This window comes from Rutidosis leptorrhynchoides, chromosome 3, assembly GCF_046630445.1.
Source record: "Rutidosis leptorrhynchoides isolate AG116_Rl617_1_P2 chromosome 3, CSIRO_AGI_Rlap_v1, whole genome shotgun sequence".
NCBI classification, from domain to species: domain Eukaryota; kingdom Viridiplantae; phylum Streptophyta; class Magnoliopsida; order Asterales; family Asteraceae; genus Rutidosis; species Rutidosis leptorrhynchoides.
The window spans coordinates 20,391,395-20,409,357 of record NC_092335.1 but is presented as its reverse complement, the minus strand read 5'-3'; the positions used below and the strand labels follow the sequence as shown (position 1 = coordinate 20,409,357).

Sequence of the window (17,963 nt, the reverse complement as noted above, 5' to 3'; positions counted from 1 at the left end):
ATATTTTTGACACGATAAGCAAAGTCTGTAATACTGAATCTCAAAATTTTGGAACTATATTCATGTAATCAATTACCTTTGATCGTGCTCGACGATTCACGAACTATTGTGTGTAAATAAATATGTAAAAAAATTTATATATATATATATATATATATATAGCCAAAAGTTCAATTAAGAACCCCAAAAAGATACAGAACCGTGAGAACCTCAATAGATGAGGGTAAATCAGTAATTTACAGGCTAAATTAGGTTTTCTGTTTTTGAATTTCATTTTTTTGCCTGATAAACAGCGACGGTTACTCCACAATCTAGCATAGCAGTTATTTTGGCCATGGTTTACGCTATCTCTTTCCCCCTCACTAGAATGAGTCATTCGATCAAGGGAGAGAACACAAGCCGGTTACTCCACAATTACGTTTTTAATTTGCCTTTCAAAAAAAAAATTACGTTTTTAATTTACGATGTCTGTGCCAATCGATCAAGGGAGAGAACTGAATGAATTCAATTTACCGAACCATCGCAATTCAGACGATGCAGGGTGTTCTAATGTTCATCATTTGGAAGATGTTAATATCAATCAAGAACATTCCACCCCTAATCGAAATCAAGGTATTTAGTATTTTAGAATTCTTAAAATTATCGAGTGAATTTTTCATCAATGTTAATAAATTATCCATTGAATTTGTCGTCAATGCTTCATCTGATATGTTTACTAGTGTTTATATTGATACCATTTTGAAAAAATTGTTACATAATTGATGCATTTGTGGTTTTACATACTTTATGTAAACATTATGTTTCTGTGGTTTTACACAATTCACTATCTGATATGTTTATTAGTGTTGTACATAAATACATAGATTGTGGTTTTACATTATTTATATATACAGTTTTACATAATAGTTGCACACTAATTGTTTCGTTAGTTAACATCAGAACATGTATGTTAACAAATACATGTTTGAATAGATGTTAAAATTAACATTTTTTCAATAAATGAATGATTAATAAGTTATCATTGGTACATATTTTGTGATCACAGATACCTTATTGAATTGTTATATTTTTTCTCAATAGGTTCATCCGGTTCAAGTGTTCCATTCTTCACCCCTAATGGAACCAGATACTTCATACCAGAGGTTCCGTCAATACACAAGCCGGTTGTAGGCACCGTGTTTAATTCACTCGAGGAAGCCTTAGTTATGTATGAAAGTTATGCTGAAAAAGCTGGTTTCACCGTAAGAAAATCAACGGCTAAACATAAACTAAATGGAGAATTAACACACAGGCTGTTTGTGTGCAACAGAGAAGGTAAACTGAAATGTCCCGTTCTTATTGATTAAAAACGTTCCATATTAATTGATTTCGTTGCGAGGTTTTGACCTCTATATGAGACATTTTTCAAAGACTGCATTCATTTTTAAAACAAATCATAACCTTTATTTCATAAATAAAGGTTTAAAAAGCTTTACGTAGATTATCAAATAATGATAATCTAAAATATCCTGTTTTACACACGACCATTACATAATGGTTTACAATACAAATATGTTACATCGAAATCAGTTTCTTGAATGCAGTTTTTACACAATATCATACAAACATGGACTCCAAATCTTGTCCTTATTTTAGTATGCAACAGCGGAAGCTCTTAATATTCACCTGAGAATAAACATGCTTTAAACGTCAACAAAAATATTGGTGAGTTATAGGTTTAACCTATATATATCAAATCGTAACAATAGACCACAAGATTTCATATTTCAATACACATCCCATACATAGAAATAAAAATCATTCATATGGTGATCACCTGGTAACCGACATTAACAAGATGCATATATAAGAATATCCCCATCATTCCGGGACACCCTTCGGATATGATATAAATTTCGAAGTACTAAAGCATCCGGTACTTTGGATGGGGTTTGTTAGGCCCAATAGATCTATCTTTAGGATTCGCGTCAATTAGGGTGTCTGTTCCCTAATTCATAGATTACCAGACTTAATAAAAAGGGGCATATTCGATTTCGATAATTCAACCATAGAATGTAGTTTCACGTACTTGTGTCTATTTTGTAAATCATTTATAAAACCTGCATGTATTCTCATCCCAAAAATATTAGATTTTAAAAGTGGGACTATAACTCACTTTCACAGATTTTTACTTCGTCGGGAAGTAAGACTTGGTCACTGGTTGATTCACGAACCTATAACAATATATACATATATATCAAAGTATGTTCAAAATATATTTACAACACTTTTAATATATTTTGATGTTTTAAGTTTATTAAGTCAGCTGTCCTCGTTAGTAACCTACAACTAGTTGTCCACAGTTAGATGTACAGAAATAAATCGATAAATATTATCTTGAATCAATCCACGACCCAGTGTATACGTATCTCAGTATTGATCACAACTCAAACTATATATATTTTGGAATCAACCTCAACCCTGTATAGCTAACTCCAACATTCACATATAGAGTGTCTATGGTTGTTCCGAAATATATATAGATGTGTCGACATGATAGGTCGAAACATTGTATACGTGTCTATGGTATATCAAGATTACATAATATACAATACAAGTTGATTAAGTTATGGTTGGAATAGATTTGTTACCAATTTTCACGTAGCTAAAATGAGAAAAATTATCCAATCTTGTTTTACCCATAACTTCTTCATTTTAAATCCGTTTTGAGTGAATCAAATTGCTATGGTTTCATATTGAACTATATTTTATGAATCTAAACAGAAAAGTATAGGTTTATAGCCGGAAAAATAAGTTACAAGTCGTTTTTGTAAAGGTAGTCATTTCAGTCGAAAGAACGACGTCTAGATGACCATTTTAGAAAACATACTTCCACTTTGAGTTTAACCATAATTTTTGGATATAGTTTCATGTTCATAATAAAAATCATTTTCTCAGAATAACAACTTTTAAATCAAAGTTTATCATAGTTTTTAATTAACTAACCCAAAACAGCCCGCGGTGTTACTACGACGGCGTAAATCCGGTTTTACGGTGTTTTTCGTGTTTCCAGGTTTTAAATCATTAAGTTAGCATATCTTATAGATATAGAACATGTGTTTAGTTGATTTTAAAAGTCAAGTTAGAAGGATTAACTTTTATTTGCGAACAAGTTTAGAATTAACTAAACTATGTTCAAGTGATTACAAGTTTAAACCTTCGAATAAGATAGCTTTATATGTATGAATCGAATGATGTTATGAACATCATTACTACCTTAAGTTCCTTGGATAAACCTACTGGAAAAGAGAAAATTGGACCTAGCTTCAATGGATCCTTGGATGGCTCGAAGTTCTTGAAGCAGAATCATGACACGAAAACAAGTTCAAGTAAGATCATCACTTGAAATAAGATTGTTATAGTTATAGAAATTGAACCAAAGTTTGAATATGATTATTACCTTGTATTAGAATGATAACCTACTGTAAGAAACAAAGATTTCTTGAGGTTGGATGATCACCTTACAAGATTGGAAGTGAGCTAGCAAACTTGAAAGTATTCTTGATTTTATGAAACTAGAACTTTTGGAATTTATGAAGAACACTTAGAACTTGAAGATAGAACTTGAGAGAGATCAATTAGATGAAGAAAATTGAAGAATGAAAGTGTTTGTAGGTGTTTTTGGTCGTTGGTGTATGGATTAGATATAAAGGATATGTAATTTTGTTTTCATGTAAATAAGTCATGAATGATTACTCATATTTTTGTAATTTTATGAGATATTTCATGCTAGTTGCCAAATGATGGTTCCCACATGTGTTAGGTGACTCACATGGGCTGCTAAGAGCTGATCATTGGAGTGTATATACCAATAGTACATACATCTAAAAGCTGTGTATTGTACGAGTACGAATACGGGTGCATACGAGTAGAATTGTTGATGAAACTGAACGAGGATGTAATTGTAAGCATTTTTGTTAAGTAGAAGTATTTTGATAAGTGTCTTGAAGTCTTTCAAAAGTGTATGAATACATATTAAAACACTACATGTATATACATTTTAACTGAGTCGTTAAGTCATCGTTAGTCGTTACATGTAAATGTTGTTTTGAAACCTTTAGGTTAACGATCTTGTTGAATGTTGTTAACCCATTGTTTATTATAACAAATGAGATATTAAATTGTTATATTATCATGATATTATGATATATAATATATCTCAGTATGATGTATATACAGTTAAATGTCGTTACAACGATAATCGTTACATATATGTCTCGTTTCGAAATCATTAAGTTAGTAGTCTTATTTTTACATATGTATTTCATTGTTAATATACGTTATAATATATTTACTTATCATTTAACATAATTAACCAAGTGTATCAATATCTTAATATGATTCATATGTACCTAGTAAGACGTTGTTATAACGATAATCGTTATATATATCGTTTTCGAGTTTCTTAAATTAATAGTCTCATTTTTATGTATATAACTCATTGTTAAAATACCTAATGAGATAAATACTTATAATAAAAACATGTTAACTATATATATAACCATATATATGTCATCGTATAGTTTTTACAAGTTTTACGTTCGTGAATCACCGGTCAACTTGGGTGGTCAATTGTCTATATGAAACATATTTCAATTAATCAAATCTTAACAAGTTTGATTGCTTAACATGTTGGAAACATTTAATCATGTAAATATCAATCTCAATTAATATATATAAACATGGAAAAGTTCGGGTCACTACAGTACCTACCCGTTAAATAAATTTCGTCCCGAAATTTTAAGCTGTTGAAGGTGTTGACGAATCTTCTGGAAATAGATGCGGGTATTTCTTCTTCATCTGATCTTCACGCTCCCAGGTGAACTCGGGTCCTCTACGAGCATTCCATCGAACCTTAACAATTGGTATCTTGTTTTGCTTAAGTCTTTTAACCTCACGATCCATTATTTCGACGGGTTCTTCGATGAATTGGAGTTTTTCGTTGATTTGGATTTCATCTAACGGAATAGTGAGATCTTCTTTAGCAAAACATTTCTTCAAATTCGAGACGTGGAAAGTGTTATGTACAGCCGCGAGTTATTGAGGTAACTCAAGTCGGTAAGCTACTGGTCCGACACGATCAATAATCTTGAATGGTCCAATATACCTTGGATTTAATTTCCCTCGTTTACCAAATCGAACAACGCCTTTCCAAGGTGCAACTTTAAGCATGACCATCTCTCCAATTTCAAATTCTATATCTTTTCTTTTAATGTCAGCGTAGCTCTTTTGTCGACTTTGGGCGGTTTTCAACCGTTGTTGAATTTGGATGATCTTCTCTGTAGTTTCTTGTATAATCTCCGGACCCGTAATCTGTCTATCCCCCACTTCACTCCAACAAATCGGAGACCTGCACTTTCTACCATAAAGTGCTTCAAACGGCGCCATCTCAATGCTTGAATGGTAGCTGTTGTTGTAGGAAAATTCTGCTAACGGTAGATGTCGATCCCAACTATTTCCGAAATCAATAACACATGCTCGTAGCATGTCTTCAAGCGTTTGTATCGTCCTTTCGCTCTGCCCATCAGTTTGTGGATGATAGGCAGTACTCATGTCTAGACGAGTTCCTAATGCTTGTTGTAATGTCTGCCAGAATCTTGAAATAAATCTGCCATCCCTATCAGAGATAATAGAGATTGGTATTCCATGTCTGGAGACGACTTCCTTCAAATACAGTCGTGCTAACTTCTCCATCTTGTCATCTTCTCTTATTGGCAGGAAGTGTGCTGATTTGGTGAGACGATCAACTATTACCCAAATAGTATCAAAACCACTTGCAGTCCTTGGCAATTTAGTGATGAAATCCATGATAATGTTTTCCCATTTCCATTCCGGGATTTCGGGTTGTTGAAGTAGACCTGATGGTTTCTGATGCTCAGCTTTGACCTTAGAACACGTCAAACATTCTCCTACGTATTTAGCAACATCGGCTTTCATACCCGGCCACCAAAAATGTTTCTTGAGATCCTTGTACATCTTCCCCGTTCCAGGATGTATTGAGTATTTGGTTTTATGAGCTTCTCTAAGTACCATTTCTCTCATATCTCCAAATTTTGGTACCCAAATCCTTTCAGCCCTATACCGGGTTCCGTCTTCCTGAATATTAAGATGCTTCTCCGATCCTTTGGGTATTTCATCCTTTAAATTTCCCTCTTTTAAAACTCCTTGTTGCGCCTCCTTTATTTGAGTAGTAAGGTTATTATGAATCATTATATTCATAGATTTTACTCGAATGGGTTCTCTGTCCTTCCTGCTTAAGGCATCGGCTACCACATTCGCCTTCCCCGGGTGGTAACGAATCTCAAAGTCGTAATCATTCAATAATTCAATCCACCTACGCTGCCTCATATTCAGTTGTTTCTGATTAAATATGTGTTGAAGACTTTTGTGGTCGGTATATATAATACTTTTGACCCCATATAAGTAGTGCCTCCAAGTCTTTAATGCAAAAACAACCGCGCCTAATTCCAAATCATGCGTCGTATAATTTTGTTCGTGAATCTTCAATTGTCTAGACGCATAAGCAATCACCTTCGTTCGTTGCATTAATACACAACCGAGACCTTGCTTTGATGCATCACAATAAATCACAAAATCATCATTCCCTTCAGGCAATGACAATATAGGTGCCGTAGTTAGCTTTTTCTTCAATAACTGAAACGCTTTCTCTTGTTCATCATTCCATTCAAATTTCTTCCCTTTATGCGTTAATGCAGTCAAGGGTTTTGCTATTCTGGAAAAGTCTTGGATGAACCTTCTGTAGTAACCAGCTAGTCCTAAAAACTGGCGTATGTGTTTCGGAGTTTTCGGGGTTTCCCACTTTTCAACAGTTTCTATCTTTGCTGGATCCACCTTAATACCTTCTTTGTTCACTATGTGACCGAGGAATTGAACTTCTTCTAACCAAAATGCACACTTTGAAAACTTAGCGTACAGTTTTTCCTTCCTCAATACTTCTAACACCTTTCTCAAATGTTCACCGTGTTCTTGGTCATTCTTTGAGTAAATAAGTATGTCATCAATGAAAACAATGACAAACTTGTCAAGGTATGGTCCAGACACTCGGTTCATAAGGTCCATGAACACAGCGGGTGCATTAGTTAAACCAAACGGCATGACCATAAACTCGTAATGACCGTAACGTGTTCTGAAAGCAGTCTTTGGAATATCATCTTCTTTCACCCGCATTTGATGATACCCGGAACGTAAGTCAATCTTTGAATAAACAGACGAGCCTTGTAGTTGATCAAATAAGTCATCGATTCTCGGTAGTGGGTAGCGGTTCTTGATGGTAAGTTTGTTCAACTCTCGGTAGTCGATACACAACCTGAATGTACCATCTTTCTTCTTGACAAACAAAACAGGAGCTCCCCACGATGATGTGCTTGGTCGAATGAAACCACGTTCTAATAGTTCTTGCAGTTGGCTTTGCAGTTCTTTCATCTCGCTGGGTGCGAGTCTGTAAGGAGCACGAGCTATTGGTGCAGCTCCTGGTACAAGATCTATTTGAAATTCAACGGATCGATGTGGGGGTAATCCCGGTAATTCTTTCGGAAATACATCGGGAAATTCTTTTGCAATGGGAACATCATTGATGCTCTTTTCTTCAGTTTGTACTTTCTCGACGTGTGCTAGAACAGCATAGCAACCTTTTCTTATTAGTTTTTGTGCTTTCAAATTACTAATAAGATGTAGCTTCGTGTTGCCCTTTTCTCCGTACACCATTAAGGGTTTTCCTTTTTCTCGTATAATGCGAATTGCATTTTTGTAACAAACGATCTCCGCTTTCACTTCTTTCAACCAGTCCATACCGATTATCACATCAAAACTCCCTAACTCTACTGGTATCAAATCAATCTTAAATGTTTCGCTAACCAGTTTAATTTCTCGATTCCGACATATATTATCTGCTGAAATTAATTTACCATTTGCTAATTCGAGTAAAAATTTACTATCCAAAGGCGTCAATGGACAACTTAATTTAGCACAAAAATCTCTACTCATATAGCTTCTATCTGCACCCGAATCAAATAAAACGTAAGCAGATTTATTGTCAATAAGAAACGTACCCGTAACAAGCTCCGGGTCTTCCTGTGCCTCTGCCGCATTAATATTGAAAACTCTTCCACGGCCTTGTCCATTCGTGTTCTCCTGGTTCGGGCAATTTCTAATAATGTGGCCCGGTTTTCCACATTTATAACAAACTACATTGGCATAACTTGCTCCGACACTACTTGCTCCGCCATTACTCGTTCCGACACCATTTGTTCCTTTCGTTCTATTAACCCCTGGTCCATAGACCTCACACTTCGCCGCGCTATGACCATTTCTTTTACACTTGTTGCAAAATTTGGTGCAGAACCCCGAGTGATTCTTTTCACACCTTTGGCATAGCTGCTTCTGATTGTTGTTGTTGTTGCGGTTATTATTGTTGTTGGGATGATTGTTGTAGTTGCTGTTGTTGTTGTTGTTGTTGTTGTTGTTGTTGGGCCGTTTGTTGTAGTTGCGATTGATGTTGCGATTGTTGGGATAATTGTTGCGATTATTGTTGTAATTGTTGTTGCTGTTGTATTGGTGATTCTTATCACCGTTTTCCTCCCACTTTCTTTTGACTTGCTTCACATTGGCCTCTTCAGCAGTCTGTTCTTTAATTCTTTCTTCAATTTGGTTCACGAGTTTGTGAGCCATTCTACATGCCTGTTGTATGGAGGCGGGCTCGTGTGAACTTATATCTTCTTGGATTCTTTCCGGTAATCCTTTCACAAACGCGTCGATCTTCTCTTCCTCATCTTCGAATGCTCCCGGACACAATAGGCACAATTCTGTGAATCGTCTTTCGTACGTGGTAATATCAAATCCTTGGGTTCGTAACCCTCTAAGTTCTGTCTTGAGCTTATTGACCTCGGTTATGGGACGGTACTTCTCGTTCATCAAGTGCTTGAATGCTGACCACGGTAGTGCGTACGCATCGTCTTGTCCCACTTGCTCTAGATAGGTATTCCACCATGTTAACGCAGAACCTGTGAAGGTATGCGTAGCGTACTTTACTTTGTCCTCTTCAGTACACTTACTTATGGCAAACACCGATTCGACCTTCTCGGTCCACCGTTTCAATCCGATCGGTCCTTCGGTTCCATCAAATTCCAAAGGTTTGCAGGCAGTGAATTCTTTGTAGGTGCATCCTACACGATTTCCTGTACTGCTAGATCCAAGGTTATTGTTGGTATGTAGCGCAGCCTGTACTGCGGCTATGTTTGAAGCTAGAAAAGTACGGAATTCCTCTTCATTCATATTCACGGTGTGTCGAGTAGTCGGTGCCATTTCCTTCAAAATAGTTAAATGGAACAAGTTAATCATACAGAATATTAAGAGTAGTTAATAGTATTTTGTAGCATAATATGAACTCATTTATAAAAGCTTTTTCTTCATATTAGCGTTTTATAAGTTTAAATTCGGGTAGTACCTACCCGTTAAGTTCATACTTAGTAGCTAATATACAATTCAACTACTACAATTCTATATGAAAAACTGATTATAATAATATTTCGCGTTCAAACTTTTATACAATATTTTACAAACTTACAATACCGCTTATTTTACATAAAGCATGAAATATAGCACACAATAACTTTGATACAAGATAGTTGTGAAGATAATTCTAGCTAGTACACAAGTCGTTCAGCAAAGGCAATAAAGACACGTAATTCATACGTCCAGAAACAAGTCATGCATTCTGGTTTTACTAGGACTACTTCCCATCCTTGGTCTTGTGCAACATAACCGTTATGGCCGTTGATAAGACAGCGTGTTGTAGCGTCGTCAAAGGGACGAGGGTTACGTAATGTCCAACAGTCCCGTAATAATCTAAAAACCTCATTTCTTACCCCAATTACCGACTCCGTCACTTGTGGAAACGTTTTGTTTAATAGTTGTAGCCCGATGTTCTTGTTCTCACTTTGGTGAGAAGCGAACATTACTAATCCGTAAGCATAACATGCTTCTTTATGTTGCATGTTAGCCGCTTTTTCTAAATCACGAAGTCCAATATTCGGATATATTGAGTCAAAATAATTTCTTAACCCGTTGCGTAAAATAGCATTTGGGTTCCCCGCAATATATGCGTCAAAGTAAACACATCGTAACTTATGGGTTTCCCAATGTGATATCCCCCATCTTTCAAACGAAAGTCTCTTATAAACCAAGACATTCTTGGAACGTTCTTCGAATGTCTTACAAACTGATCTCGCCTTAAATAGTTGTGCCGAGGAATTCTGGCCGACTCTAGACAAGATTTCATCAATCATGTCTCCGGGTAGGTCTCTTAAAATATTGGGTTGTCTATCCATTTTGTGTTTTTAAACTGTAAAATAGACAAGAGTTAGATTCATAAAAAAATACTTATTAATACAAGCAATTTTTACATATATCATAAAGCATACGAACACTATATTACATATATTACACCACACGAATACAACTATCTTATTCCGACTCGCTCGTTTCTTCTTCTTCGGTTTTGGTTCGTTTTGCCAAGTTTCTAGGGATATATGATGTTCCCCTAATATGAGCCGTCGTGATCCACATTGGTTTAGAAAAACCTGGTGGTTTAGAGGTTCCCGGGTCATTGTTACAACTTAAGGACTTCGGGGGTTGACGATACATATAAAGTTCATCGGGGTTGGAATTAGATTTCTCTATTTTTATGCCCTTTCCCTTATTATTTTCTTTTGCCTTTTTAAATTTAGTTGGGGTAATTTCTATAACATCATCGGAATTCTCGTCGGAATCCGATTCATCGGAGAATTGGTAATCCTCCCAATATTTTGCTTCCTTGGCGGAAACACCATTGACCATAATTAACCTTGGTCGGTTGGTTGAGGATTTTCTTTTTCTTAACCGTTTTATTATTTCCCCCACCGGTTCTATTTCTTCATCCGGTTCCGATTCTTCTTTCGGTTCCGATTCTTCTTCCGGTTCCGACTCTTCTTCCGGTTCCTCTTCGGGAACTTGTGAATCAGTCCACAAATCATTCCAATTTACATTTGACTCTTCATTATTATTAGGTGAGTCAATGGGACTTGTTCTAGAGGTAGACATCTATCACATAATATCAAACGCGTTAAGAGATTAATATATCACATAATATTCACATGTTAAAAATATATAGTTTCCAACAAAATTTGTTAAGCAATCATTTTTCAAGTAAACACGGTCGAAGTCCAGACTCACTAATGCATCCTAACAAACTCGATAAGACACACTAATGCAAAATTCTGGTTCTCTAAGACCAACGCTCGGATACCAACTGAAATGTCCCGTTCTTATTGATTAAAAACGTTCCATATTAATTGATTTCGTTGCGAGGTTTTGACCTCTATATGAGACGTTTTTCAAAGACTGCATTCATTTTTAAAACAAATCATAACCTTTATTTCATAAATAAAGGTTTAAAAAGCTTTACGTAGATTATCAAATAATGATAATCTAAAATATCCTGTTTTACACACGACCATTACATAATGGTTTACAATACAAATATGTTACATCGAAATCAGTTTCTTGAATGCAGTTTTTACACAATATCATACAAACATGGACTCCAAATCTTGTCCTTATTTTAGTATGCAACAGCGGAAGCTCTTAATATTCACCTGAGAATAAACATGCTTTAAACGTCAACAAAAATGTTGGTGAGTTATAGGTTTAACCTATATATATCAAATCGTAACAATAGACCACAAGATTTCATATTTCAATACACATCCCATACATAGAGATAAAAATCATTCATATGGTGATCACCTGGTAACCGACATTAACAAGATGCATATATAAGAATATCCCCATCATTCCGGGACACCCTTCGGATATGATATAAATTTCGAAGTACTAAAGCATCCGGTACTTTGGATGGGGTTTGTTAGGCCCAATAGATCTATCTTTAGGATTCGCGTCAATTAGGGTGTCTGTTCTCTAATTCATAGATTACCAGACTTAATAAAAAGGGGCATATTCAATTTCGATAATTCAACCATAGAATGTAGTTTCACGTACTTGTGTCTATTTTGTAAATCATTTATAAAACCTGCATGTATTCTCATCCCAAAAATATTAGATTTTAAAAGTGGGACTATAACTCACTTTCACAGATTTTTACTTCGTCGGGAAGTAAGACTTGGCCACTGGTTGATTCACGAACCTATAACAATATATACATATATATCAAAGTATGTTCAAAATATATTTACAACACTTTTAATATATTTTGATGTTTTAAGTTTATTAAGTCAGCTGTCCTCGTTAGTAACCTACAACTAGTTGTCCACAGTTAGATGCACAGAAATAAATCGATAAATATTATCTTGAATCAATCCACGACCCAGTGTATACGTATCTCAGTATTGATCACAACTCAAACTATATATATTTTGGAATCAACCTCAACCCTGTATAGCTAACTCCAACATTCACATATAGAGTGTCTATGGTTGTTCCGAAATATATATAGATGTGTCGACATGATAGGTCGAAACATTGTATACGTGTCTATGGTATCTCAAGATTACATAATATACAATACAAGTTGATTAAGTTATGGTTGGAATAGATTTGTTACCAATTTTCACGTAGCTAAAATGAGAAAAATTATCCAATCTTGTTTTACCCATAACTTCTTCATTTTAAATCCGTTTTGAGTGAATCAAATTGCTATGGTTTCATATTGAACTATATTTTATGAATCTAAACAGAAAAGTATAGGTTTATAGTCGGAAAAATAAGTTACAAGTCGTTTTTGTAAAGGTAGTCATTTCAGTCGAAAGAACGACGTCTAGATGACCATTTTAGAAAACATACTTCCACTTTGAGTTTAACCATAATTTTTGGATATAGTTTCATGTTCATAATAAAAATCATTTTCTCAGAATAACAACTTTTAAATCAAAGTTTATCATAGTTTTTAATTAACTAACCCAAAACAGCCCGCGGTGTTACTACGACGGCGTAAATCCGGTTTTACGGTGTTTTTCGTGTTTCCAGGTTTTAAATCATTAAGTTAGCATATCATATAGATATAGAACATGTGTTTAGTTGATTTTAAAAGTCAAGTTAGAAGGATTAACTTTTATTTGCGAACAAGTTTAGAATTAACTAAACTATGTTCTAGTGATTACAAGTTTAAACCTTCGAATAAGATAGCTTTATATGTATGAATCGAATGATGTTATGAACATCATTACTACCTTAAGTTCCTTGGATAAACCTACTGGAAAAGAGAAAAGTGGATCTAGCTTCAATGGATCCTTGGATGGCTCGAAGTTCTTGAAGCAGAATCATGACACGAAAACAAGTTCAAGTAAGATCATCACTTGAAATAAGATTGTTATAGTTATAGAAATTGAACCAAAGTTTGAATATGATTATTACCTTGTATTAGAATGATAACCTACTGTAAGAAACAAAGATTTCTTGAGGTTGGATGATCACCTTACAAGATTGGAAGTGAGCTAGCAAACTTGAAAGTATTCTTGATTTTATGAAACTAGAACTTTTGGAATTTATGAAGAACACTTAGAACTTGAAGATAGAACTTGAGAGAGATCAATTAGATGAAGAAAATTGAAGAATGAAAGTGTTTGTAGGTGTTTTTGGTCGTTGGTGTATGGATTAGATATAAAGGATATGTAATTTTGTTTTCATGTAAATAAGTCATGAATGATTACTCATATTTTTGTAATTTTATGAGATATTTCATGCTAGTTGCCAAATGATGGTTCCCACATGTGTTAGGTGACTCACATGGGCTGCTAAGAGCTGATCATTGGAGTGTATATACCAATAGTACATACATCTAAAAGCTGTGTATTGTACGAGTACGAATACGGGTGCATACGAGTAGAATTGTTGATGAAACTGAACGAGGATGTAATTGTAAGCATTTTTGTTAAGTAGAAGTATTTTGATAAGTGTCTTGAAGTCTTTCAAAAGTGTATGAATACATATTAAAACACTACATGTATATACATTTTAACTGAGTCGTTAAGTCATCGTTAGTCGTTACATGTAAATGTTGTTTTGAAACTTTTAGGTTAACGATCTTGTTGAATGTTGTTAACCCATTGTTTATTATAACAAATGAGATATTAAATTGTTATATTATCATGATATTATGATATATAATATATCTCAGTATGATGTATATACAGTTAAATGTCGTTACAACGATAATCGTTACATATATGTCTCGTTTCGAAATCATTAAGTTAGTAGTCTTATTTTTACATATGTATTTCATTGTTAATATACGTTATAATATATTTACTTATCATTTAACATAATTAACCAAGTGTATCAATATCTTAATATGATTCATATGTACCTAGTAAGACGTTGTTATAACGATAATCGTTATATATATCGTTTTCGAGTTTCTTAAATTAATAGTCTCATTTTTATGTATATAACTCATTGTTAAAATACCTAATGAGATAAATACTTATAATAAAAACATGTTAACTATATATATAACCATATATATGTCATCGTATAGTTTTTACAAGTTTTACGTTCGTGAATCACCGGTCAACTTGGGTGGTCAATTGTCTATATGAAACATATTTCAATTAATCAAATCTTAACAAGTTTGATTGCTTAACATGTTGGAAACATTTAATCATGTAAATATCAATCTCAATTAATATATATAAACATGGAAAAGTTCGGGTCACTACATAAACCGAGGCTTCAAACACAAGCTGATTCATTGAAACGTGGCCCGGTGATGGAGAAATCTCAAGAGCAGCCCGTGTGTAATGAAGAACCAAATAACGAACCTGAGAAAAAGAAGCCTGTACGTCAAAGACGAAACTCAAACTTCAAAGTTACAGACTGTTATGCTAGAATAAAACTGAGGCTGATTCAAGGAACGGAAAAATGTTTTTTATATGGTTTTGTGGAGGAGCACAATCACGTACTTGATCAAGTCGAAGATAGACATCTAGCAAGAGCACGAAGACAGCTAGAGTATGAAGACAGACGTTTTATACAATTGGCCGGTACGAACAATATCGGACCTGTTAGGGCACACCGGTTACGTGCATGTCTTAATGGCGGATATGATCAAGTTAGGGGAACTGTGGTTGATTATAAGAATCATAAGAGAGATGTGAACGTTTGTATTGGTGAGAGAGATGCTCAAATGTTGATCAATAAGTTCGCCAACAGGAAGTTAAACAATCCTGAGTTATGTTTTGAATACAAAACTGAACAAAATGAGCTTGTTGCGTTTTTCTGGGCTGATGAGACCTCACGTTGTAATTATCAGTTGTTTGGCGATGTACTTGCATTTGACGCAACCTACCGAACTAACAGGTGAAAACTTCATTTTTATGTGTAGTGTATCGTATGTTATGGTTTGATTAGTGCATCTATGTTGAATTGTTTTACTGTGTATTTATTAACTAATTATGTTGAGTTCAAACATTTTAATCTTCAAATCAACATACATTCTATCTACTAGTTAACAATAAAAAAGATACAAGTTAAAAAAACAAAAATTGAATTAAAAAAATAAATAAAAACATGCTAGATAACATCAGACTTGGTGTCATACTTGTATCATATTTTATTGTTTATATTTTTGGGCTTTTATACAATACTTTTTAGAACCATACTTGTACATTATATATAACTATTTAACTCTATATTTTCAGGTACAGCATGGTGTTCGTTTGTAATGACCCGGACTTTTCCGATCGTTCTATACTTATGAGATTAATATTTACATAAATTAAACCTTACCAACATGATAAGCAATCCAAATTGTTGAGACTTATGTTTTTGAAAAGAGTTTTACATAACGTTTGACCGTCTAGTTTGACCGATGATATCACGAACTATACAATATATGATAATTATACATACATATTTAACATGATCTAAGGATGTTTTAATATCTCATTTTGTATTAATAACAAAAATTCATAAGTATATCTTGAAACTACTAACTTAAGTTTTCAAAGCAATAACCATACGTAACGTTATTTGACATAAATACTGATGATTTATAATGTTTATACATATATCGTATAAGTAATGTATTTAATCATTTTTAAAGGGCTTTTATACATAAAACAATATAAGTATATTTACAAAAGATAGTTATATTTGAATTCTCGTTCCGTTTCCTCAATAATCCTATACGTATATCTAGGGTACTATACACAGCTTCTAGAAGTATTTACTATTGGTATATACCAATAGAAATCTTCAATTATTGGAATAATATGTCATTCATGACATAATAAATTTTAACTTATCTTAGATATTTTCACTAAAAACCAAATTTTCAAGCCTATAAATAAGCACCATTTCTAACTCATTTTTACACATTCATTTTCCAAATTTTACTTCCAATTTTCACACACACTTGCAAGAACTCTCTCAACTTTTATTTTACTACTTCTTTCCAGCAACTTTACATTTTAAACTTGAGGTAAAAACTCTACTTCAACTCTTTTTCAATTCATATATTTATAGCTATATATATAAGAGTTTATAAACTAGAACATAGTTTGAATGATTTCAAACTTGTTCGCAAACTAAATAGATCCTTCTAACTTAACTTTTAAAATACTTCAAGACCTGTAACATATCTTAATTATATGCTAACTTAACAAGGTATAACTTGGTTTTTCAAAGAACACCTTAAAAACTGAATCTACGGTGTCGGAGTGTAACCGGGGGCTGTTTTGGGTTGGATAATTAAAAACTATTTTGAGCCTTGAATTGGAGGTTTATTTTCTGGAAAAATGATATTTTCTATGAATATGATAATACATAAAAATTTCATGATTTAATTCAAAGTATATGTATTTTTAGAAAAATAATTATTTAAGGTTGTTTACATGATGGAAAATGATTAACTTCATAAGTTTCACTAAAGTTTGACCTATGCCGTGTGATTTTGAATACAAACTAAGGTATTTACAGTTCATAGTCTTAAAGAGGGACTCGATCCAAGGAGATGGCAAGTTGAATCAACGAAAACGGAGTTGTAACGAAGAAACTATGACCGAAACAAAATCGGATATCCAAGACTAGTTTAGCCACGAAAATAATTGGGAAAAAAATTAAATAAATCACATCTTTTTAAGTTAACATGATATTTTATATATATGTACTTATAATTCAATTTTATATGGTTCAGGATCACCCGTAAACAACACGAGAAGATTAATCATAAGATCCCATGATTGTACGCAACACGTCATTTGACAACACCGGTACTTTATGTACGCAACACGTCATTTGACAACACCGGTACCATGGGTCAAGATTAATCTCGACCAATACATATACGATGGGGTTTTATTTATTTCGTTGGGGGTTTTATTTATTTCATTGCGGGTATATTAAACATCTAAAAATGAACCATTAAAATTGAATTACTAACAACGAACTGCTAACTACGGACTAAGGAATTATTCAAAGTATTAAAAGTATAACAAGTATATATATGTGACGTTTGTTTAAAAAGAAAAGGTATTGATATATTATATATGGATAGGTTCGTGATATCAACCGGAGACCAAGTCAAATTATATATATATCTTCAAGACGAAAGTGAGTATATAGTCCCACTTTTAAACTCTAAAATATTTCGGGATGAGAATACATGTATTTTATGTTTTACGTTATGGACACAAGTAACTGAAAAATATATTCTACGTTGAGTTGTACCACTGGCATACTTCCCTGTAGCTTGGTAACTGTTATTTACAGCGGTATTGTAAACGCGAATCCTGTTGATAGATCTATCGGGCCTGACAACCCCAACCGGACTGGACGACCAGTATTCAACGGTTGCACAGTACTTCGTTTCGTGACTACACTTGGTACGGTGTAGTAAGATTTCATAATAAAGG

General features: G+C 33.8%; 1 protein-coding gene across 1 annotated transcript in view; it reads left to right on the top strand.

Moving 5' to 3' along the window:
* The first annotated feature begins 464 nt into the window (after positions 1 to 464).
* LOC139899740 (protein FAR1-RELATED SEQUENCE 5-like) overlaps positions 465 to 17,963 on the top strand; it is a 28,505-nt gene continuing 11,006 nt past the window's right edge. Inside the window, exons 1-3 of the mRNA XM_071882581.1 lie at positions 465 to 612; positions 1,081 to 1,241; positions 14,756 to 15,408. Of these exons, the coding sequence (XP_071738682.1) occupies positions 465 to 612; positions 1,081 to 1,241; positions 14,756 to 15,408 (962 nt within the window). The remainder of the gene's footprint in view (positions 613 to 1,080; positions 1,242 to 14,755; positions 15,409 to 17,963) is intronic.